This window comes from Budorcas taxicolor, chromosome 5, assembly GCF_023091745.1.
Source record: "Budorcas taxicolor isolate Tak-1 chromosome 5, Takin1.1, whole genome shotgun sequence".
In the NCBI taxonomy this organism is placed as follows: Eukaryota; Metazoa; Chordata; class Mammalia; order Artiodactyla; family Bovidae; genus Budorcas; species Budorcas taxicolor.
In genome coordinates this window covers 132,633,446-132,658,661 of record NC_068914.1, presented here as the reverse complement: position 1 = coordinate 132,658,661, position 25,216 = coordinate 132,633,446, and the positions used below count along the sequence as shown (strand labels likewise).

Genomic DNA, 25,216 nt, shown 5'->3' with positions numbered 1-25,216 from the left:
TGTCAGTGGGGCTGGAAGTTAGGACAGAACTAAAATCCCAGATTTAAAAGACTTTAAACCTGTATGCAGGTCAGGAAGCAACAGTTAGAACTGGACAGGGAACAACAGACTGGTTCCAAATAGGAAAAGGAGTATGTTACGGCTGTATATTGTCACCCTGCTTATTTAACTTCTATGCTCCTTGGAAGGAAAGTTAAGACCAAACTAGACAGCATATTAAAAACCAGAGACGTCACTTTGCCAACAAAGGCCCATACAGTCAAAACTATGGTTTTTCAGTAGTCATGTATGGATATGAGAGTTGGACTATAAGGAGGGCTGAGCACAGAAGAATTGATGCTTTTGAACTGTGGTTTTGGAGAAGACTCTTGAGAGTCCCTAGGACAGCAAGGAGATCCAGCCAGTCCATCCTAGGGGAATTTGGTCCTGGATGTTCATTGGAAGGACTGATGTTAAAGCTGAAACTTCAATACTTTGGCCACCTGATGTGAAGAGCTGACTCATTTGAAAGACCCTGATGTTGGGAAAGATTGAAGGCAGGAGGAGAAGGGGACGACAGAGGATGAGATGTTTAGATGGCATCACCAACTCAATGAATATGAGTTTGGGTAAACTCCAGGATTTGGTGATGGACATGGAGGCCTGGCGTGCTGTATTTCATGGTGTCGCAATGAGTCGGACACAACTGAGTGACTGAACTGAATATCACTGGCCCCCTGTTCAAGCACTTCTTTGTTTACTTAAACAACAGAGCCTGAATAAGCACAGACCACACCTATAGCTCCCATCTTATAACTAAGAAAACTGAAATTTGAAAGAGTTGTCATTATAGTATTTAGTGACAAAAGTGGCACTTACATAAAATTCTATTTATTCAAGATCTAAATAATTTTATATGCAGCAGTTGCCTTCTGATAGATTAAACAGAAAGCTCAAATAACTAAAACTTTCAAATTACTACCTAATTGCTATTGATAGTCATTTTAAGAGCATTTAGGTTTTATATTGGGTTAGTCAAAAAGTCCATTAGGTTTTTTCTGTAAACATCTCATGGAAAAACTCAAATGTACTTTTGGCCAACCCAATAATAATCCCTGGTATCTCTGGAATTATATTAAAGAAAGAAAATTATATTTACCATGATTTTAATGCTAAATGTTCTCCTCTGTAGCTAATAATCTTTAAAATTTATTCTCATTAAATAGTTCTTTTTTAAAATTTTTCTGAGGTTTATTATAAAAATATTCAGACATATAAAAAAGAACTTAAAAGAATTGCACAGGAACATCCATACACCCAACACCTGAGATGTTACTTGTCTTTGTAACTTAGGAAACCTATTTTGATCAAGGATTCATTTGATAAAAGTGCCAAAACTATGAACCTCTTCCCTTAAATACATATATACAAAAATATTTTTATTTTTCCAATGGGGTTCATAGACCCATTGACCTGTAGGTTATGCAACACTGATATGCACTGTATGCTTAGTCACTCAGTCATATCCGACTTTTTGCAACCCCATGGACTGTAGCCCACCAGGCTTCTCTGTCCACAGGATTCTCCAGGCAAGAATACTGGAGTGGATTGCCATGCCCCCCTCTAGCAGATTTTCCCAACCCAGGGATCGAACCAAGGTCTCCCACATTGCAGATGGATTTTTTACCATCTGAACCACCAGGGAAGCCCTGACATAAGATAAGCCATTTACAAATCTGAATATGTTAACAAGTCAATACATCTTGACCTTATTGTGTTAAATAGCTATTACTATTTTTAACATTACTATGATGATTAGCCTTTAGTCACATAATGCCTGAACAAAATGAGAATCAAGGTGATGTGATTCCTTTCATCAGTTACCTCTGCCCTGAATGGTGCTTGTGGAGCAGAAAAATTGACTTCTGAAGGGTAATTTGAGAAGGAGTATGGTGCTATGACAAACCTAGTTAGCATATGAAAAAGCAGACATCACTTTGTCAACAAAGGCCCATATAGTCAAAGCTATGGTTTTTCAGTAGTCATGTATGGATGTGAGAGTTGGACCATAAGGAAAGCTGAGTGCCAAAGAATTGATGCTTTTGAATTGTGGTGCTGGAGAAGACTCTTGAGAGTCCCTTGGACTGCAAGGAGATCAAACTAGTCAATCCTAAAGGAAATCAACCCTAGATATTCATTGGAAGGACTGATGCTGAAGTTGAAGCTCCAGTAGTTTGGCCATCTGATGAGAAGTGGTGGCTCACTGGAAAAGATTCTGATGCTGGGAAAGATTGAAGGCAGAAGAAGAGGGTGGCAGAGGAAGAGATGGTTAGATAGCATCACTGAGTCAATGGACATGAATTTGAGCAAACTCCAGGAGACAGTGAAGGATAGAAAAGCTTAGCATGATACAGTCCATGGGATTGCAAAAAGTTGGACACAATTTAGCAACTGAACAAAACAATAATGGTGCTGGGGAGCTGTAGATGGAATGATCACAGTCCTACCATCTGGCATTGGCTCCTCAATCCAGCTGCCATAGTAACCTTATAAACAGAGAACATTAGAAATAACTTAGAGCCAGATTAATAAAATGAAGACTAGGATACTGTCTGGATAAAGGGTTCAAAAAGCCTAAGTATCATTTTCAGTTCTCTAGAATCAACATTCCAGGTGTTCTACTAAATTTACAACTCCAAGTATAGACATTAATTGTTATTTATTGTTTTCAGAGATAAGCATGATGTTATGGAATGTTTGATATTTTTTCACCAACAGAGTAGGTGATTTATAGTTATTATTTTATATTAAAATGAGCCTCTCCAAATCATTCTTTTATTGTCTTTCATGACACTGGGCAGTTGGTTCAGATATAGTGTAATATATGTGAAGCAGATATTCTAGCACTCTCTTCAGAAAACTGTACTGTTAAATGCTGGTTTGATTTAGTGATATAGATTCAGAGAGAGCTGTAGATTCATACAGGTATCCTAGTGAGTCAAATAGTATACTTATAATGTTTTTCATATGATGCTAAGAAAATGTTCTTTTTATACAGGTACAAATATGAAAGGTATTCTCCTGTCTCCAATTCCACTCTCAGTATCTCTCCATGTCTCCTGGATTCAAACAATTCATTACCAATTCCAGTTGTGGAAAAATCACAATCCAAAATAAATAATGGTAAGATGATTACTTTTTACTTGAGTAAACAAGTTATTTTAAAAGTTTTTATAGGTGATTTAGCATGTGATATAAGATTTTTACTGTGAAAAGCTTTACTAATTAAATTGAGATATTATAGTGCCATTAAAAAAATCATAGAATATAAAGCTAAAGCTCCAATACTTTGGCCCCCTGATGTGAAGAGTCAACTCATTGGAAAAGACCCTGATGCTAGGAAAGATTGAGGGCAGGAGAAGGGGGGCAACAGAGGATGAGGTGGTTGGATGGCACCATCAACTCAATGGACATGAGTTTGAGGAAACCCTGGGAGATAGTGAAGGCCAGGGAAGACTGGTGTGCTGCAGTTCATGGCATAGCAAAAAATCAGACACAACTTAGTGATTGAACAACAAAAACAAAAGCAGTATATCATGAGATCTTAAGAAAATACTCAGAAAATCAAATATTATAGAAAGATGGTGCATTAATTGCTGATGACTGGGAAAGTTTACAGCAGTTCTAAATAATGTGTACTGTGAAACAGGGTAAAACAAGTTTAACATGTACAAATCTCATATAAAGTAAATTTATTTTTTTCCCCAAACACAGTTTAATTTTTGTGTTCAGCCCCTTTTCATCAAAATGGCAAAAACATGATGTCAATTTGTCCCTAATCTCTACCCACATTCCCAGGGGTAGCTTACATTCTAAGGAGCTTACATAATTTCCCTTTAGGGGGAAATTGTGGGAGGGGAGGTCTTGGTATTATCAGTCCTCTGTCAGCCTAAATATTTAAAATCCTTTTGTCCACAGTGTTTGTTCATACACGTCATCTTGGGGTCATCTTATGTCCACATTTGTGTCCTTTATAGCATAGCAGCTCTCTTTGATGCAAAAGTGACCATCATGGAAACATGAAATAATTCTAGTCTCCACACAAGTTAGGGTTCAGGGAATTTTGTTAGCATATTCAGAGTTCTATGTGGCTGACCCACATTGCACAGCAAGGCTATGTGTGGGCCATGCTTGGGGGCATGGGAACCATCTCTTCTGTGTTATTCTAGGCATTGGAAGCCCTGTGAAGAGGCAGGGGCAAGGATGCTTAGCAATACTGCATTTCGTCCTTGGGCTCTTGCTACCTCCCTGGCTCTACCTGCCCGTGGTGGCACAGGTTTCCTTACTCATGGAGTCCATGAATCTACCCACAGGTCTTTGCCATGTCTCTGGGATGCTGCACTGGTGGACACTCAAATCCTCTCTCCCCACAGACCTTCAGCATCAATAGGGTCAACCCTTCCTCTCCACTACCCTCATCTCTCTCCTACTCTTAGGCTGCAGAATCCACTTCTATAGAGGCAGTGTGGAAGCCCTTCTTTTACATACTTGCTATCCATCGAAATCTTTTATCTATACCATAAAACCTTTTCACTCCCCTGACATCCTCATTGATGCTTTCCTTTGAGATGTCCTTTTCCTGGCAAATGACTCTGACTCTGAATGAGTCAGACTCAGAGAGGCTTGACTCTGAATGAAAGCAAGGATAGGAGAATTGAAAAAAATACTGAAATATGAGGAGAAAAATGGGGGTGGTCATATACATGTAAAAAGTTTATCCTATCCTGCTGCATGAAAAGAAGGCATTCTAGAAGAAAAGGAAAGCATGAAAGATACATTCGGGAGAACATATATAAATCAATGAATGAAAACAGAGGGATTCTTTATTCAAGAATATAATGGATATTTGGACCAGAAAAAAAGCTGAGTGCCAAATAATTGATGCTTTTGAACTCTGGTGCTGGAGAAGACTCTTGAGAGTCCATTGGACAGCAAGGAGACCAAACCAGTCAATTCTAAAAGATATCAACTCTGAATGTTCACTGGAAGAACTGATGCTGAAGCTGAAGCTCCGATACTTAGGCCACCTGATGAGAAGAGATGACTCATTGGAAAAGACCCAGTGCTCGGAAAGATTGAGGACAAGAGAAGAAGGGGGCAAAAGAGGATGAAATGGCATCACCAACTCAATGGACATGAGTTTGAGCAAACTCTGGGAGATAATGAAGGAAAGGGAAGCCTGGTATGCTGCAGTCCACAGGATTGCAGAGTCAAGACATGACTTAGCCACTAAACAACAAACATTTAATTCAGTTTAATTCAAAAAGAAGCAACGAGACAGACTAAAGGATTTAGACTTTGGTCTGTACATAAGGTACAGTCATTGAAGATATTTTGGGTTTGGTTTTGACACTCAAGGGAGAGACATGTTATAAATGACAATGCGTGTGTGTTTCTGTGCTGTCGTTTCCAACTCTTTGTGACTTCATGGACTGTAATCTGCCAGGATCCTCTGCCTTGGAATTTTCCAGGCAAGAATCCTGGAGTGGGCTGCCATTTGCTTCTCCAGGGGATCGTCCTCAAAAGCAATCAAACCTGCATCTCTTGTGTCACCTGCATTGGCAAGCAGTTTCTCTATCATTGTGCCACCCAGGAAGCCCATAAATGACAATAAAACTAATATTTAAACCTTTCATATTAAAAAGAGTAATGTAGGGTTTAGGGGTGGGGGGTGAAATTTTTTAATGTAAAGATACAAATTATTAGGCAGGTACAGAAAATAAGACTCACAAATCAATGCTTTTCTTTCCTTTAAATGAAATCCTGTTTGCTTAAAGTCATAGATATATAGAAACCTTAGATACAGTGGACACAAGCATATCCTAAAGTGGTTAGAGGAGCAAATAGAGGACTCATCTCAAAAATGCTCTGCATGCAAACCCCATTTCCTGAAAATATTTTAGAGCAGAACTGTCTACCAGAACTTCTGTAGTGATGGGAATGTTCTATATCTATACTGTCCACTGGTGGCTCAGATGGTAAAGAATCTACCTGGAATGCAGGAGACCCAGGTTTGATCCCTGGATCAGCAAGATCCCCTGGAGGAGAGCATGGCTACCCACTCCAATATTGTTGCCTGGAGGATCCCATAGACAGATGAACCTGACAGGCTACAGCTCATCGGTTGCAAAGAGTTGGACATAACTGAGTGACTAACACATACATACACACATAGTAACTATTAGCCCCACGTGACTATTGCATACTTAAAATATAGCCAGTGAGACTGAGGAATTGAATTTTAATTTCATGTAATTTTAATTAATAAATTCCAGTGGCCACCTGTGACTTGTGGCCACTGTAATGGAAAGCCCAGAGCTAAAGTGTCTACACGTATCTACAAGACTCCTCTATCAACAATAGAATCCCCCAAAGTCAGGGCTGAAATTGACACTGGAATCAGTGTTGTAAAAGGAGTCCCATTGTATTTTGGGGAGTGAAATAAAAATCCAGAGAAGTTAAGTGAAATATCCCTGGTCACTTGGCTACATTTCTAGGAGAGGCAAAATCAAAACTAAACGTCACATGATTGCACAGTAATCTTTTCTGTCACAAAGTCTGATTCATCCACACAAAAGCATTCACCCAAGTTCTTAATAACCCACACTTCACTTTCAAAAATTACTTTCAAAATAACTAGAAGAGAAAATATCTCCTACCTCATAAGATTCTTAGGATAATTTGATTTGAAAATGTCTGCAAACCACTTAGCTCAGTGCTTGCCAGAAAGGGAGCTTCCAGAAGTGGTGATTGTTGGAGGTAGTTAATATTGTCACTTTTGTTAAAGTCACCTAACTGTATTTAATTACGATATGGGGAGTAATTATTCTACTTAACATGATCACATTAAGACATGACTTTTATGAAAGCATTTAAAAATTTTAGCTTTGAATTTCCATCAGAAGGTTCTCTCTTTTTGGAATTGTTATACCACTAAAGCATGAAAGTGTCAGTCCCTCAGTCATATCTGACTCTTTGCAACCCCATGTAGCCTTCTGGACTCCACTGTGCATGAAATTCTCTAAGCAAGGATACTGGAGTGGAGAGCCATTCCCTACACCAGGGCATCTTTCAGACTCATGGATTGAACCTGGGTCTCCTGCATTGCATTACAGGCAGATCCTTTACTATCTGAGCCACCAACTATGGTTTTTAAGTTTTATATGAATTTGTTTCTGAAATTTGAGCCCTTAATATGTCTGTTCACTATCAAACAATTTTAGTTTAGGCAATGCTGCTAAAATTTGAAGTATCACCCATATAAAATTTGAAATTCAGATAAACCTTCAGTTCAGTTCAGTTCAGTCACTCAGTCGTGTCCGACTCTGCAACCACATGAATCGTAGCACGCCAGGCCTCCCTGTCCGTCACCAACTCCCAGAGTTCACTCAGCCTTGTGTCCATTGAGTCCGTAATGCCATCCAGCCATCTCATCCTCTGTCGTTCCTTCTTCTCCTGCCCCCAATCCCTCCCAGCATCAAAGTATTTTCCAATGAGTCAACTCTCCGCATGAGGTGGCCAAAATACAGGAGTTTCAGCTTTAGCATCATTCCTTCAAAGAAATCCCAGGGCTGATCTCCTTCAGAATGGACTGGTTGGATCTCCTTGCAGTCCAAGGGACTCTCAAGAGTCTTCTCCAACACCACAGTTCAAAATCTTGGTCACCAATAAAACTGCAAGTGATTTCTGTTGCAAAATAGAAAGTTTAAAGACTAAGGCAAAAAAAGTCTTTGTTCAAATTTTTCTATTTTTGTCCCAGATTGGATATTGTATGTTACTGAAGTCTAGGAATTCAAATAATTCAGTAGTAATATGAAATAAAAAGAAAGAAAATAAGAAATAAGAACAATAGATTTCCTTGGTCAGTTTCTGGAGGATTTACACTACCTAAAATATCTTGCTCAAACTCCTATCAATCGATTTATTGCTGATTTCACTTCTGCATTCTCATGCATCTTTAGGACAACTTGTAGATATACAGAATAAATGTTTAACTTCAATAGTGATTGAATTTCAATCCTCTGGTTTGCTTTCCTTTTAAGAATGTCAAGTTGATGCCAGCTCCTCCATGTGGGTTTACGTCTTCCTGGGAAACCTTCTTCGTGGATTTGGAGAAACTCCCATTCAGCCTCTAGGCATTGCCTACCTTGATGATTTTGCTAGCCAGGACAACGCGGCTTTCTATATTGGTAATTCCCACCTCATTCATCTTCCTGGGGTGCAGGATACCTGGTTTTCTTAACTCTATTCTCAACTAAATAGGATGTGGAAAATTTTATATTTCATATCTAACTCGTCTATTCAGATCACACTTTTCTGAAGTTCACACTGAGGGTTTGGATAGTGAAGAAACTTCAGTTAAAAGGATCTAATGCATTAGGGAAAGAATATCGGATTAAAAGAAATTATCTGTGAGCTCAACTTCTGTAATGTATGACCTGTATCTTTATGGATACAGAAGGACAAGAGCCAGGCCTGAGCCACTCTTTTCTAGAATAGGTCCCAGTGCATAGAATAGTGGCTAAAATCACACACAAAAAAATAGGTGTGTTCGGTCATTCAGTCACGTACAACTCTTTTCCACCCCATGGACTATATCCCACCAGACTCCTCTGTCTTGGGCTTTTCCAGACAAGAATACTGGAGTGGGAAATGGTAATTTCCTCCTCCAGGGGATCTTCCTGACCCAAAACAAAAGTATAGCAATCCAAAGCCAGGTGAATCAAAGCAGCATTTGAGTGCCTATTGTGTTCTGAAAGCTAAATTTGTTCTCTGTTTCATACATTAGTCTTGGTTTCTGGGGGTTCTGATCTTCTGAGGGTTTCACCTTCAGAGACAGAAGGACAAGATTTAAATTCATTAAGGCAGTGGGGTGGGGGGCAGGTGGCATTGTACCTGAATGGAGGAGCTTGGTGGGCCCCAGTCCATGGGGTCGCGAAGAGTCAGATATGATGAGCGATATCACTCACTTAGCTATAGCTAGGTATAGTTCTGTCCTGGCTAGTCACACGGAATTCCAGAGGGTTCTGATGACAGCCAAGTATGCTATATGTAGTTAAAAACAGGGCACCTGTTCTAATGGGAAGCTGCAGCTCAGATCAGGATGTAGAACAGAAGCTCCATCACATGTGCTAGGCCATTACTCTGGGGACCAGGAGAAAGATTGTAGCCAGGAGATGCATACAGATATCATCGTGTCCCTGTCCTGTCCAGGAGCTCAGAGGCTGCTCTTCTCCTTTGCCCTCTTTTCTATTCTGTAAAAGATCTGGTATGAGTTTCCCAGGTGGCTCAGTGTTAAGGAATTTGCTTGCCAACGCAGGAGCCACAGGAGATGTGGGTTTGATCCCAGGTTCAGGATGATTCTCTGGAGGAAGAAATGGCAATGCACTCCAGTATTTTTGCATAGGAAATCCTATGGACAGAGAAGCCTGGTGGGCTACAGTCCACGGGGTCATAAAAGAGTTGGATATGACTTAGTGACTGAACAATAACAACAAAACTGAGGTCTAGAAAGTTTAAGAAAAGTGCCCAAAACCACAAGACTGAGCCCTTAGCCCAGATGTGGTTCTTCTTCCGCTGTGCAGTGTGACACTGTGGGGGCCCGCTGCTCAGCTGGACTGTTTGGTATGTCCTTCCTCCACCTACAGCCCATGGGGTCACAGAGAGTCAGACACTATTGAGCATACATGCATAGACGCAACTGCTATTTACTCCTCCAGTTAATCTCTCAGGGATGTGTGCAATATGGTCTGTGATGAAATAAAAGGCAGATGGGTGATATTTTGCAAGGAAGAGCAGACTTGCTGGTTACTAGAAATGATGTCATTGAGGAGATCTGCTCCAGTTACCTGGAGCTGCCCAGGTGGGTCAGGAGCATTGCAGAGTGCACCTCTCCCCTCTCTCAAGTCAAGCTCTTTGCTTGAGCTGCATAGTTACTGTGTTCACAGGTGGTCCCCTGGAAGCTCTAAACACAAGCTCTTTCCCATTAAGATGGAAGAAATAAATGTTAATGTCGAAACAAGTCTTATGGTCAATTAAACAACTGACCATAAAAGGTTTTCGAAAGACTGTCAGAACAGTATAATTCTGATTTTTATGACCAGGGGGAATCCAATCCAAATTTTAGGGGAGTAAAATTTGTTCCATTTGCCAAAATTAGCTGAATCTTAGTGTTGTTTTCTTACTAAAATGTAATTAATGCCTTAAAGATGCTCATTCTTCTTCCAACACTGAGAAGTTATTTCCGGATTCAGTGAGGTTGAAAAGTTGACAAATTAAGCACACTTAAGGGAAGAGTTGATGAAATATTTTCAGTGACTAACTGGATCTCATGCATGTTTCCTGTTTAAAAATTTATTAATTTATAAGAGCAAAGAAATGGTACTTTTGTATTTTGCAGGATGTGTGCAGACGGTTGCAATTATAGGACCAATCTTTGGCTTCCTGTTAGGCTCGTTATGTGCCAAACTGTATGTTGACATTGGCTTTGTAAATCTAGGTAAGGACGTTTATTTCTATTTATTCATTTATTTTAGTTATTGTAATTTTTAATGGGAATAGTGTCCAAAATATCAAATTGTTTTTTTTACAAAATGATAGGATGGTAGTCTTTCATAAAATGAAAATAATCCTTGAAAACTTATTACTTATACAATTATCACACACCCTAATAAATGGAACATGAAAAATAGGTGGTGATTATAACCAGATGACCCATAGTTTGTTAATCAGTTGTATCATTTTCCACTTCTGGTTTCCCAGTTTAAAGGCATTCAAGCTTAGTTAAGACTAACAACTGTGGCTTCTTGTTGGCTTCAGGTGAATCAACATTTACTACAGTCACATCAATTAATAACGTATTTCTGGACTTTCCAAAAAGGCCAACGATTGAAAGTCTCTGGCAAATAAAATTCCTTTCTTTAATGTACAAATCTTTTTTAGTTGAAGGAACTTTATAGTGAGACTAACTTTCCTTCTGGAGGAATGCTTGTGGAGGGAATAAATGAGGACTTCATCTCTCCATAGCTGTTAATTTGTTTCTTTCTTTATAAGATGTAGGCCGTAGACATAGACAGAAATTTTCTGTTTTTCTGAAGAATTCCTAGAAAGCAGTTAAAATCAAGAAAACAAATTTTATTTTTAAAAATTTTGGAATTGCCTCGTCACTAGTGTATGTTACAAATGATTATTATGTTACAAAAGAATGCAAAACACTTGCGCTAGCTGTTCTTTTTTAATCAAATAACCGGAATAGGCATTCCAGGAATTTTGTTTGTTCATTTATTACTCCTCAAATTTATTTCATGTCTACTCTAACTCAAGTGATGTTCTACCAAAGTGAGCAAAATGGTTGATTCCTTGACTTCATGACGTTTAAAATCTGATCATGGCAACTGATATAGATAAGAAAGGGTTGGCATGATGAGAGGTACAGAGGAAAATTGTGAAAAGGAAGCCATGAACATGCAGTGATAAACTAAATCAAACATTTCACTGAGTATAACATAGTGCCGATCAAGCTTAATTGCCAAAGGATTCTCATAGAGTGTAGTAGAGTTAGAGTATAATAGAATGTTTCACACGTTCTTATATATATATTTTTAAAAACTGTATTGGCTTAAAATACATTTGTCAATGCTTACATTTCAAATAAGAAACAGTATTAAAAATTTTATAATGAATAAATATTGATGTTTTAATTATTAAAACATATACAAATCTTGTATCACACCTAGAATATCTCTGAAATATCACTAATCATCATTTAATAAATAACATTCTGAGTGGCTCAGATTAGATTTGGACGAGAGCATATAGGGTCTTTTTCTTTCAGTAAAATCCTAGACATTCAGTGTGTAAATCAGATGAAAATGGCACTCATGTGGAGAGGCAGCAGAAGGTTTTAAACCCTCCTAAGTCTTTCTCACATGTTGCTTTCCTCCTGTCATAGGTCTCTCTGCAGAAGCCCAGAGCAGAGTGAGAACCCCTTCCAGACTCTAGATTCTATACTTTTAATCTAAGGAATGAAAGAGAAATAATTTTGCTCTGAAGACATCTTCTTTCCTTTAATAAGCAAGATCATAATAATGTTCAATTCAGTTCAGTTGCTCAGTCGTGTCTGACTCTTGTGACCCCATGAATTCCAGCACGCCAGGACTCCCTGTCCATCACCACCTCCCAGAGTTCAACCAAACCCATGTCCATTGAGTCGGTGATGCCAACCAACCATCTCATCCTCTGTTGTCCCCTTCTCCTCCTGCCCTCAATCTTTCCCAACATCAGGGTCTTCTCAAATGAGTCAGCTCTTCACATCAGGTGGTCAAAGTATTGGAGTTTCAACTTCAGCATCAATACTTCCAATGAAAACACAGGACTGATTTCCTTTAAGATGGACTGGTTGGATCTCCTTGCAGTCCAAGGGACTCTCAAGAGTCTTTTCCAACACAGTTCAAAAGCATCAATTCTTCAGCGCTCAGCTTTCTTTATAGTCCAAATCTCACATTCATACATGACCACTGGAAAAACCATAGCCTTGACTAGATGGACCTTTGGTGACAAAGTAATGTCTCTGCTTTTGAATATGCTGTCTAGGTTGGTCATAACTTTCCTTCCAAGGAGTAAGAGTCTTTTAATTTCATGGCTGCAATCACCATCTGCTGTGAATTTGGAGCCCAGAAAAATAAAGTCAACCACTGTTTCCACTGTTTCCCCATCTATTTGCCATGAAGTGATGGGACCGCATGCCATGGTCTTAGTTCTCTGAATGTTGAGTTTTAAGCCAATTTTTTCACTCTCCTCTTTCACCTTCATCAAGAGGCTCTTTAGTTCTTCACGTTCTGCCATAAGGGTGGTGTTATCTGCATATCTGAGGTTGTTGATATTTCTCCCGGCAATCTTGATTCCAGCTTGTGCTTCCTCCAACCCAGCATTTCTCATGATGTGCTCTGCATAGAAGTTAAATAAGCAGGGTGACAATATACAGACTTGATGTGCTCCTTTTCCTATTTGGAACCAGTCTGTTCCATGTCCAGTTCTAACTGTTGCTTCCTGACTTGCATACAGGTTTCTCAAGAGGTAGGTCAGGTGGTCTGGTATTCCCATCTCTTTCAGAATTTTCCACAGTTTATTGTGATCCACACAGTCAAAGGCTTTGGCCTAGTCAATAAAGCAGAAATAGATGCTTTTCTGGAACTCTCTTGCTTTTTCCATGGCAATTTGATCTCTGGTTCCTCTGCCTTTTCTAAAACCAGCTTGAACATCTGGAAGTTCATGGTTCATGTACTGTTGAAGCCTGACTTGGAGAATTTTAAGCGTTACTTTACTGATGTGTGAAATGAGTGCAACTGTGTGGTAGTTTGAGCATTCTTTGGCACTGCCTTTCTTTGGGGTTGGAATGAAAACTGACCTTTTCCAATCCTGTGGCCACTGCTGAGTTGTCCAAATTTGCTGGCATATTGAGTGCAGCACTTTCACAGCATCATCTTTCAGGGTTTGAAATAGCTCCACTGGAATTCCATCACCTCCACTAGCTTTGTTTGTAGTGATGCTTCTGAAGGCCCATTTGACTTCACATGCCAAGATGTTTAGCTCTAGGTGAGTGATCACACCATCGTGATTATCTTGGTCATGAAGATCTTTTTTGCACAGTTCTGTGTATTCTTGCCACCTCTTCTTAATCTTTTCTGCTTCTGTTAGGTCCCTACCATTTCCATCTTTTATTGAGCCCATTTTTACATGAAGTGTTCCCTTGGTATCTTAAATTTTCTTGAAGAGATCTCTAGTCTTTCCCATTCTATTGTTTTCCTCTATTTCTTTGCACTGATCTTGAGGAAGGCTATCTTATCTCTCCTTGCCAATCTTTGGAACTCTGCATTCAAAAAGGTATATCTTTCCTTTTCTCCTTTGCTTTTGGCCTCTCTTCTTTTCACAGCTATTTGTAAGGCCTCCTCAGATAGCCATTTTGCTTTTTTGCATTTCTTTTTCTTGGGGATGGTCTTGATTCCTGTCTCCTGTACAGTGTCACGAACCTCCATCCATAGTTCATCAGGCACACGTTCAGATTATTTAAAAAGTTGTCATGTATGAATTGTTGTGTATTTTTATGATGTGATAGAGCTAATGCTAGGATTTTTTAAGAGGCTTATTTAATATACTAGCTTTGCTGTATATGTTCTCCAGCCACTCTGTCTCTTTTTCAGATCATATAACCATCACCCCAAAGGACCCACAGTGGGTGGGTGCCTGGTGGCTTGGCTATCTCATAGCAGGAAGCATCACTCTTCTGGCAGCTGTGCCTTTCTGGTGTTTACCAAGGACTCTTCCAAGACCCAGGAGCAGAGAGGACTCCAGTTCCTCCTCTGAGAAATCTAAGTTTATTATGGATGATCTCACAGACTACCAAACACCTCCTGGAGAAAAAGCAAAAATCATGGAAATGGCAAGAGGTAAGCCCAATTGTCTTTGGTTGTGAAGCACTTTCCATATTTCTGTTGAAATTTTAGAGGTGATCTATATATAATACTTCTCTCTCCACTTCATGTGTTCAGAAAAAAAATTTGAGAAACTGTACAGGAAGTAGGGCTTCTCATGTGGCACAGTGGTAAAGAATTTGCCTGCCAATGAAGGGGACGGAGGACACATCAGAGTTCGATCCCTGGATCAGTAAGCTCCCCTAGAGGCAGAAATGGCAACTCACTCCAGTATTCTTGACTGGGAAATTCCATGGACAGAGGAGCCTGTTGGGCTATAGTTCATAAGGTTGCAAAGAGTTGGATGTAACTGAGCACAGGAAGCAGAAATGAAGACTATTAAAAGTCTTTGCTGCCATCCCCACCCTTTTACCTCCTCCGTGTGGACCTTGCAAACAGCCCTCCCAGGAGGGTTGCTCCACATTAGTCTGTGTGGTCAGAAAAGTGAACCTTCAGGGCTTGTGGCCATTTGACAGACAACATCCACCCCCTTGAGAATGCGCACCACTGCATGTGTCCTACCAGTGATCAAAGGAGTGAGTGTAGGGCCAAAAGTCAGACATGTTCTAGTGAATTCCTTTCCTGCAGAAATGGGTGACCATGAGAAAGATTGGTCCCCTTCAACTGGCCCAGCAATGTTGACATTTACAGAAAATCCTCAAATTTCTATTTGGCTTGCATAAAAGGAAGAAGAGAGAATGCCAAAGCTCATTGTATCAATAATTAACTGGGGAAAAGTTTCATATTCTCTTCTCTGCTTCCATGACCCAAGTTCAAAGGAGAGAGACCAGAAAACTCAAGTTTCTGATGTCTAGCCTATGACTTTCAGCTTGATGGGGAGGGAGTTTTCTTATACCTCATGTCTCTTACCACATCAGAGGAATCTGTTCTCATCTGACTGATTCTAATTTATAATCTAGATTTTATGCCTGTGGAAGTGAGCACCTAGGTCTGGATCTGAACCTGGCCAGATCTCAACTCTGTCTTGTGTCACTGGCTTAACATTCGGTGTGTGGGTGTTCCACTCTATAAACGCTCCTGGGAACCAGGACAACAGGACTCAACCGTTCAGCTCTGAGGCTATCGCTGCATCTTCCACCAAGTGTGACACTGTCTTTAATTACTCCATGCTATTTTTGTCTTATAGATTTTCTGCCGTCACTGAAGAGTCTTTTTGGAAATCCAGTGTACTTCTTATATTTGTGTGCAAGCACTGTTCAGTTCAATTCTTTATTTGGCATGGTAACTTACAAACCGAAGTACATTGAGCAACAGTATGGGCAGTCAGCCTCTAAGGCCAACTTTGTTATTGGTATGCTTCTCTGTCCTTTCTGCTTTCCAATAGGTATTATCAACTCTGTGTCTTATTGATCCTTAGTCGTAAGTTGTTCTGATATTTAGACTGAAAACAATTTATGACATTTTAGAAAGTGAGTGAAAAAATCTGGCAGAATAAGATATTTAGAGAGTCTGTGGTACAACTTTGTAGCAAAAAATTATTTAGAACAGTGTGTGAGTGACCATGAGCATACCATGCAGACTAAACATGCATTTTGTTAGGAGATTGTTAATACTGGCTATCTGTCTTTCAAGTGTAGCTGAAACCTCATAACAGTGCCTCTTCTACCTGAAGAGTTTCTAGGATTACAAAAGGTGAGTATTCAAACAGGTTAGAAGGTATGCATTGCAAAACAAAGTTTGTATTTGCTCAGGATTGAAAGACTTCTCTGACTCCTGACATTTGGGGTTGTTTAAAAGGACTGTGTTTCTAGCACAGGAGAACAACCATTTAAGAGGAAGGTATTCAAAGGCAAAGAAAAATATGAAAAGATGAATGAAGAAGAACCAGAATCTCCAAATACATAACCACGGTCCTGCAAGCAACTATATACTTTAAAACCTGGACTGTGTGCTTAGTTGCTCAGTTGTGTCTGACTCTTTGAGACCTATGGACTGTAGCCCACCAGGCACCTCTGTCCATGGGGATTTTCCAGGCAAGAGTACTGGAATGGGTTGCCATGCTCTCCTCCAGGGGATCTTCCCAACCCAGGGATCAAACCCAGCTCTCCCAAATTTTAGGTGGATTCTTTACCAGCTGAGCCAACAGGGATGCCCAAGAATACTGGAATGGGTAGCCTATCCCCTTTCCAGGAGATCTTCCTGACCCAGGAATCGAACTGGGGTCTTCTGCATTGCAGCTGGATTCTTTACCATCTGAGCTACCAGGGAAGCCCCAAAGTCCATGAAGATGTCATTTAATGCTTGCAAAGAGTCAGACACAACTGAGCAACTAACATAAGCATGAGATAACTAGGATAATTTCCTGAGTGGTGTGATTTTACATTAGTAAGTATAGGATACAGCAGAGTAAGGGAAATGGGTAAATTATTTGACATCCCTAACACTTAATTAGAAAGGTGAAAAGAAATGCACCACTGGGTTAAAATAAAGATGAGAAAAGACATGTGAAATGGATTGGAAATGCACATAACTCTCATTCAACATATGCTTTCTCCCTTTCTTTGTTTCTTTCCCACCCCTGGCTCTTTTCTCCTTCAGCTTCTTCCTTTGGGTTGTGGGAGAATGACCCTTTCTGTGATAAAATATGAGAAAGGCCCAAAGAAGACACATTTCCATTCTACTCTCAGAGAAAACATTTGATATGGCATGGATGAAAGAATAAATAGGAATTTCTCTAAAGTGTTCAAGGGCCAACTGATCCAGTGACAATTTATTTTACTGTGTTTTTATATGTTGGTCACATTCTTTCTAAAGTCTAGAAATACTATCTCCTTATATTAATAACTTTTATTTTACAAATAAATGAAAGAAAGATAAAGATGTTTCAGATTCAGGGACTAGATAGTATATTGCAAAATTATTCTGCCTTTTTTTTTTTTAATGGTATGAGCTTAAAAAAATTTCCACTGCAACTTCTACTGAAAGAAATTTGACTAGCAGGTGAATCTTTCATTTAAGGCTTTTTTTTTTAATCACTGTGAAGTTACGTGGACATGATCTCTTCTTCCTCTTCTTATAACTCAGACTGCAATTATTTAATTATTTTGCTTAATTTCTTGAAAATTTTTGATTAAATAAAATAGTAACTAGTAGACAAGAAATAACAATACTGACTGTAATTGACAAAAATGATTATCATTCTCAATTTTTGGAGATGTTAAACAAATAAGGAAAAATTAAAATAATCATTTGAGAAAAAATAATTAGAAAGCTTTATTTTGTGGCTAAGCTAGAATAGCAAATTTAGAATAGTAATATTATGATGTGTTCTAGAAATAAGTTACATTAAAAACTTGTGAGGTGATGGAAAACTGTCTTAATTTGTGAGGAGGAAAAACTGTTATTATGCCCAAGAAGGATGGCTAAGTTTACTTGTCTGCACCCAACAGGTATATGAAAGTTTACATTTTTACTTACATTTTTCTCTCTTTATAAAATTCACATCTTAATATTTTGTCTTCTAATATTAGAGTGATGTTGTGAAGGTCCATAATATAACCAGAACTTTTACTTATCTGGGGAAAATCTCTAAAAATATCCTTAAGTACTAAAGAGCTTCATGATGAGGGTGAAGGAAGAGAGTAAAAAACATAGCTTAGAACTAAATATTAAAAAAAAAGTAAGAATATGGCATCCAGTCCCATCACTTCATAGCAAATAGGGAAAATGTGGAAGCAGTGACAGATTTCCTCTTATTGGGCTCTAAAATTACTGCAGATGGTTACTTCAGCCACAAAATTAGAAGATGATCACTTCTTGGCAGGAAAACTATGGCAAACCTATACAGTGTGTTAAAATGCCAAGGCATCTCTTTGCCAACAAAGGTCCGTACCGTCAAGGCTATGGTCTTTCCAGTAGTCACGTACGAATGTGAGAGCTGGACCGCCAAAGAATTAATGCTTTTGAACTGTGGTGCTGGAGAAGACTCTTGAGAGTCTCTTGGAGAGCAAGGAGATCAAACCAGCCAATCTTACAGGAAATCAACCCTGAATATTCTTCAGAAAGACTGATGCTGAACCTCCAATGCTTTAGCCACCTGATGCAAACAACTGACTCATTAGGAAAGACCCTGATGCTGAGAAAGATTGAACACAGCAGGAAAGAGGGAGACAGAGAACAAAATGGTTGAATGGCATCACCAATTCATCAGACATGAACTTGGGCAAACTCTGGGAGATGGTAAGGGACAGAGAAGCCTGGCGTGCTGCAGTCCATGGGTTGCAAAGAGTCGGACATAACTTGGTGACTGAACAACAACAAGCTCAGCCTGCCTGATATTTGGAAAAATATAAACGTTGAATTCAAGAGAAAATATATGAAATAAATTGAAACAAATTACAGATGCCAGCATAAATTATGGCTAATATTTCCATCTGAAATATTCAGATGGTAAACATTTTAAGAGCAGCACAGTTTATGATGTGAGTGGAAAAAGTGTGCAATGAAGAAATCAGACTCAAATTTCTACCTCATTAAATGGCTCAAAAATACCTAAGATGAAGGAAAAGAAGCTTTGGGAGGTGAGAAGCACATCTCATCTACTTTTCAGGAACTTTGCCACTAAACTGGCCCTGCATGGATGACGTACAGATCCTAGGGAACTTGAAAGGGCTAACCAAATTGACAATATATTTGAAAAATCCTACTAATCTTTTTTTGAATCATGTCATAATTTAGTCATCCTGAAACTGAGAAAGATATTCTGGAGAAATGGCTTTTATGCACATTGTAATAAAAATCCACCTATGTAAGAAACAAAGGATTCTATCATGAGCATAGTTCTTCCCTTGAAGGTTTGATTGAAGGGTGAGAGGTATGAACAAAAAAGCTAATAGGCAATTTTGATAAGTACCAAGGCTGCCTCTAGGACCCCACAAACGAGCTTCAGACTGAGGGAGAAAGGGGGTTCTGATGACCAAGTCATGCACCCTGGTATCAGATACATCCTCTGGAGGCATGATATGGTTGGTAGAGGATTTGATAGGTGCTCTAATTAGGGGAAACCCAGAATACCTTGGTGGAGGAGGAAATGGCAACCCACTCCAGTATTCTTACCTGGGAAATCTCAGGAACAGAGGAGCCTAGTGGACTGCAGTCAACGGGGTCACAAAGAGTCAGACACAACTGATCATGCATGCATGCAGAGTACTCTAGATGAACAAGCATAACCTTGGAGTCAGAAAGAATTATCTGGGAGATGATGCTATCTGAATTAAGAGCAAAAGGATAGGGACGTGTTTACAGAAGAACGCACGAGAACAGGGATAGAGACTGGGGAGGACACTGTCAAAGATAGCAAGTATTCTTGAGCAGAGAGACCTACAAGCAAGAGAACACATTAAATCCTCTGCGAGTTTCAAGAGAACACAAGCCTCTAAAAAAGAGGTCAGTCTAGAGAGGATATTCCTGATTATTAACAATCTGTTCTGAGGGAGAAATATCCCTAGAATTCCTTTATTCCCAGGCTATTCTAAGCCAGATGGAGTGCTGGGAAGTCAGTGGAATTTAGCACACCATGTTGCTCAGGCCAAAGAGTGTATTTTGTACCATTGCTTCTGATGTCCCAGGCAGGGTGGGTACTTTACAAAATAAATTTCTTTTTTATTAAAGTATAGTTGATTTTTAATATTGTGTTAGTTTCAGAGATTCTACAGCACAGAGATTCAGTTATACATTATATATATATATATATATATATTCTTCAGGTTCTCTTTCCCTATAGGTTTTTATAAAATATTGAATATAGTTCCCTATGCTATACACTAGGTCCTTGATTATCTATTTTATATATAGGAGTACATATATATTAATCCCAATCTCCTAATTTACCCCTCCCCCACTTTCCTTTTCCCTGTGATAACCATAAATTTGTTTATATGTCTGTGAGCTTGTTTTGGAAATAAGTTCATTTGTATATTTTTTTAATTCCACATACAAGTGATATTGAATGATATTTATCTTTGTCTGGCTTACTTCATTTAGTGTGATAATCTCTAGGTCTATCCATGTTGCTGCAAATGGCATTATTTTGTTCTTTTTGATGGTTGAGTAATAGTATTTCATTTCATTCATGAGTAATTTTATTTCGTTCGTGAGTAATAGTATTTCATGCCGGGAGAAATATCAATAACCTCAGATATGCAGATGACACCACCCTTATGGCAGAAAGTGAAGAAGAACTAAAGAGCTTCTTGATGAAAGTGAAAGTGGAGAGTGGAAAACTTGGCTTAAAGTGCAACATTCAGAAAAGTAAGATCATGGCATCCAGTCCCATCACTTCATGGCAAATAGATGTGGAAACAATGGCTGATTTTATTTTGGGGGGCTCCAAAATCACTACAGATGGTGATTGCAGCCATGAAATTAAAAGACACTTACTCCTTGGAAGGAAAGTTATGACCAACCTAGATAGCATATTCAAAAGCAGAGACATTACTTTGTCACCAAAGGTCCATCTAGTCAAGGCTATGGTTTTTCCAGTAGTCAGGTATGGATGTGAGAGTTGGACTATAAAGAAAGATGAGTGCTGAAGAATTGCTGCGTTTGAACTGTGGTGTTGGAGAAGACTCTTGAGAGTCCCTTGGACTGCAAGGAGATCCAACTAGCCCATCCTAAAGGAGATCAGTCCTGGGTGTTCATTGGAAGGACTGATGTTGAAGCTGAAACTCCAGTACTTTGGCCACCTAATGTGAAGAGCTGACTCATTTGAAAAGACCCTGATGCTGGGAAAGATTGAGGGCAGGAGGAGAAGGGGACGACAGAGGATGAGATGGTTGTATGACATCACCAGTACAATGGACATGGGTTTGGATGGACTCTGGGAGCTGGTGATGGACAGGGAGGAATGGCGTGCTGCAATTCACGGGGTCACAAAGAGTCGGGCACGACTGAGTGACTGAACTGAACTGAATAGTATTTCGTGGATTTTTTCTTTGTGTGTGTACATATGTATGTGTGTATATATATATATTTTATATCACATCTTTATATATTTATCCATTGATAGACAATTAGCTTGCTTCCATTTCTTGGCCATTGTAAATGGTGCTGCAATGTATACTGGGGAGCAATGTATCTTTTAAAATTATGGTTTTCTCTGGATATATGCCCAGGAGTAGGGTCATATGGTAGATCTATTTTTAGATTTTAAGGAACCTATATATTGTTCTCCATTGCCAGTTTACATTCTCGCCAACAGGGTAGGAGAGGTCCCTTTTCTCCACACCCCACTCCCCAGCATTTGTTATTTGATGATGGTCATTCTGACCAGTATGAGGTGATACCTCATAGGAGTTTTGGTTTTCATTTCTCTAGTAGTTAGTGATGTGGAGCATATTTTCATGTGCTTTTTGGTCATCTGTATGTCTTCTTTAGAGAAATGTCTACTGAGACCTTCTGCTCATTTTTTGATTCGGTTGTTTAGAGGTTTTGTTTTTTTTGTTTTTGTGTTTTTTGTTTTTTTAATATTGAGCTGTATGAGCTGTTTGTCATAAAAAGTAAAGTGAAAGTAGCTCAGTCATGTCCGACTCTTTGCGATCCATGGAATTCTCCAGGCCAGAATACTGGAGTGGGTAGCCTTTCCCTTCTCCAGGTGATCTTCCCAACCCAGGGATCAAATCCAGGTCTCCTACATTGCAGGCAGAGTCTTTACCAGCTGAGTTACAAGTGAAGCCCATTTGTCATAAGAAAGAATGAAATTTTGCCATTTGCAGCAACATAGATAGACTTGGAGGACATCATGCTAAAAAAGTGAAACCAGACAGAAAGACAAATATTGTATGATATCACTTATCTGTGGAATCTAAAAAATATAACAAAGTAGTGAATAAAATAAAAAAGAAGCAGACTCACAGATACAGAGAACCAACCAGTGGTTACCAGTGGGGAGAAGGAAGGGGATAGGAGCAATATAGAGATGCTGCTGCTGCTACTGCTGCTACTGCTGCTGCTAAGTCGCTTCAGTTGTGTCCGACTCTGTGCGACCCTATAGATGGCAGCCCAACAGGCTCCCCTGTCCCTGGGATTCTCCAGGCAAGAACACTGGAGTGGGTTGTCATTTCCTTCTCCAATGCATGAAAGTGAAAAGTGAAAGTGAAGTCGCTCAGTCGTGTCCGACTCTTAGCGACCCCATGGACTGTAGCCTTCCAGGCTCCTCTGTCCATGGGATTCTCCAGGCAAGAGTACTAGAGTGGATTGCCATTGCCTTCTCCAAATATTGGACTTCCCTGGTGGCTCAGAGGTTAAAGTGTCTGCCTGGAATGTAGGAGACTGGGGTTCGATCCCTGGGTTGGGAAGATCCCCTGGAGAAGGAAATGGCAACCCACTCCAGTACTCTTCCCTGGAGAATCCCATGGAGGGAGGAGCCTCGTAGGCTACAGTCCATGGGGTTGCAAAGAGTCGGACACGACTGAGCGACTACACTTTCACTTTCACTTTCTCCAAATATAGAGATAAGGGATTTTTTAAAAGGGAGGTTATTATGGGATTATCTAAAATCACATTGTGTGAACCTCTCAAAAACTGTAAAGCACTATAGAATTTAAATACTTTTTAATTCAAATAAATGAACTTTCAAGTTAAAATCATCAACATCATCATCAGCCAGTGCCTCTTAGCGGATGTTCAGCTCTTCAGGAGCCCAATGCAGTATCTCTGCCATTTGCACACCCACAAACCTCAGTTCAGCTGAAGAAGCAAAAATGAACATCTCTTCTTTTTTCAGTTTCACTAATTTCATGATCATGCCCCCTTCAAGGTGGGTTAATTTCTAATGTGATCAGTTTAATGCTAATTTAATGCATAGTCATTAACAGATGAAACAAAATATCCTTTTTAAAATCATGTATCAATACATGATGAAACACTTTTTAAAATAATATAATAGCTAACCAAGTATCACTATATATTTGATGTTTTAGACTCTATGAAACTTAGTTAAGTGACTAGATATATAAATCAGAAAATAAAGAAAGAAAGGAAAGGAAGAAAGGAAGTTACTTTGCATCTATTATCACCGTATGTCAGTATTCTTAATTTTTTAACACAAATTTCAATGTGAGTCAGAAAAGGATACTTGTAATTATTGTTTACCTCAGCAGATGCTGGCCAAGGTTATACAAACTTCAGTCCTTTTATTACATGAAAGAAATGTGTTATCTCAAAATCTCAAGATACATCAGTATTTGATGAGTAGACAATATGAGAAATAGATTCTAATTCACAGAGAAGTTTAGCATCGGGTACCTGATAACCTTCCCTACAGTTATTTACCAATTCACAGTCTGACCAAAGAGCCTCTTTCTCCATCTTTCCTAACACAGAGCTGTTCCACTTCCCCCAACCCCAACATTTTCATCTTTGTCTCATAGATGGAAATGTTCATAATAACCTAATTGAATGATGCTTTGTGCCAGATACTAAGCTAAAACTTTTCATGCAATTTAATCACTTTAAGGACACTATTATTAATTCCATATTATATGTGAGGAGTCAGTTTTAGAGAAGCTCAGGAATTACTCGCAGTTGCACAGCTATTTAAGCTGTGGAACTGAGATTCAAAGCCACAGAGCTGGGTCTTTGGGATCCAAACTCTTAATCACTTTGTTGAACTTCTTCCTAGTATTGCTTTTTAAGTCACACTTATTTGACTACTAGTGAGATTAAACATCTATTTATAAAGAATTCTATCTGCCAAATCCCCCTGAAGGAGAGTCAGTTTAACATAGTTATTGAAAACATTTAACTCGATAACAGCCTTCCTGGATTCATATCTGGCTTTTCCACCTAGTAACCGCAACCATGAACAAACTGCTCTCTGAAATGAAGATAACATATGCCTATATTCTAAGGTTATGGTGAAGAGTAGATGTGATAGATAATATATCAAATGCTTAACTAAGTGACTGGTATACTGTAAGCAAATGAAAAAATATGAAATGTGCCTAATAATAAGTGGTTATTGTTCATGCTGTAAGAAAGCATATCAAACTAAAAGGCTTGGCAATAAAAGCAAATATTGTTGGGGTCAGAAAATAGAACCAGGACTGGTTTTGTGCTTCTTTGTTTATTCCTTACAGTCTATATGCCTATTATTCTCTCGTTCACAACCTTATAAAACATTATAATCATCTAATTGCCACCTGATTGCACCTGTTATTCCTGGGATTAAACCAAAAAGACTAGATTCATTGACTGATTTGGTGTTTATTGATTTCAAACCCTATGCTAGACATTGTGATAGGCAGAACCCTGGGTCTGTCAGCTATGTTATCATTAATATGAAACCCACATGTTAGTGGCTGAATAGTTCTGTAAACTTAAATTGACCAAGTAGTCTAATAATAAGTTAAAACTATTATTACACAGTTTCATACAATCCTTTAGAAAGTTTGGGTGAATGTACTCAGATTTCTTTTAGAGGTTCACAAATGTGACACATTTTCCTTTTTCCTCAGGGCTCATCAACATACCTGCAGTGGCCCTTGGAATATTCTCTGGGGGAATAATTATGAAAAAATTCAGAGTCAGTATTCGTGGTGCTGCAAAACTTTACTTGGGATCATCGGTCCTTGGGTACCTCCTATTCCTTTCCCTCTTTGCACTGGGCTGTGAAAACTCTGATGTGGCAGGATTAACTATCTCCTACCAAGGGTATGTTTACTCATTAAGTAATCAGAGGAGATCAGTTT

At 39.1% G+C, this 25,216-nt stretch overlaps 1 protein-coding gene across 1 annotated transcript in view; it reads left to right on the top strand.

The window, feature by feature from the left end:
• The window catches only part of SLCO1C1 (solute carrier organic anion transporter family member 1C1), a 68,120-nt gene that overhangs the window by 23,977 nt on the left and 18,927 nt on the right, over positions 1-25,216 (top strand). Inside the window, exons 4-9 of the mRNA XM_052640789.1 lie at positions 3,038-3,162; positions 8,082-8,228; positions 10,439-10,537; positions 14,238-14,483; positions 15,655-15,819; positions 24,983-25,178. Of these exons, the coding sequence (XP_052496749.1) occupies positions 3,038-3,162; positions 8,082-8,228; positions 10,439-10,537; positions 14,238-14,483; positions 15,655-15,819; positions 24,983-25,178 (978 nt within the window). The remainder of the gene's footprint in view (positions 1-3,037; positions 3,163-8,081; positions 8,229-10,438; positions 10,538-14,237; positions 14,484-15,654; positions 15,820-24,982; positions 25,179-25,216) is intronic.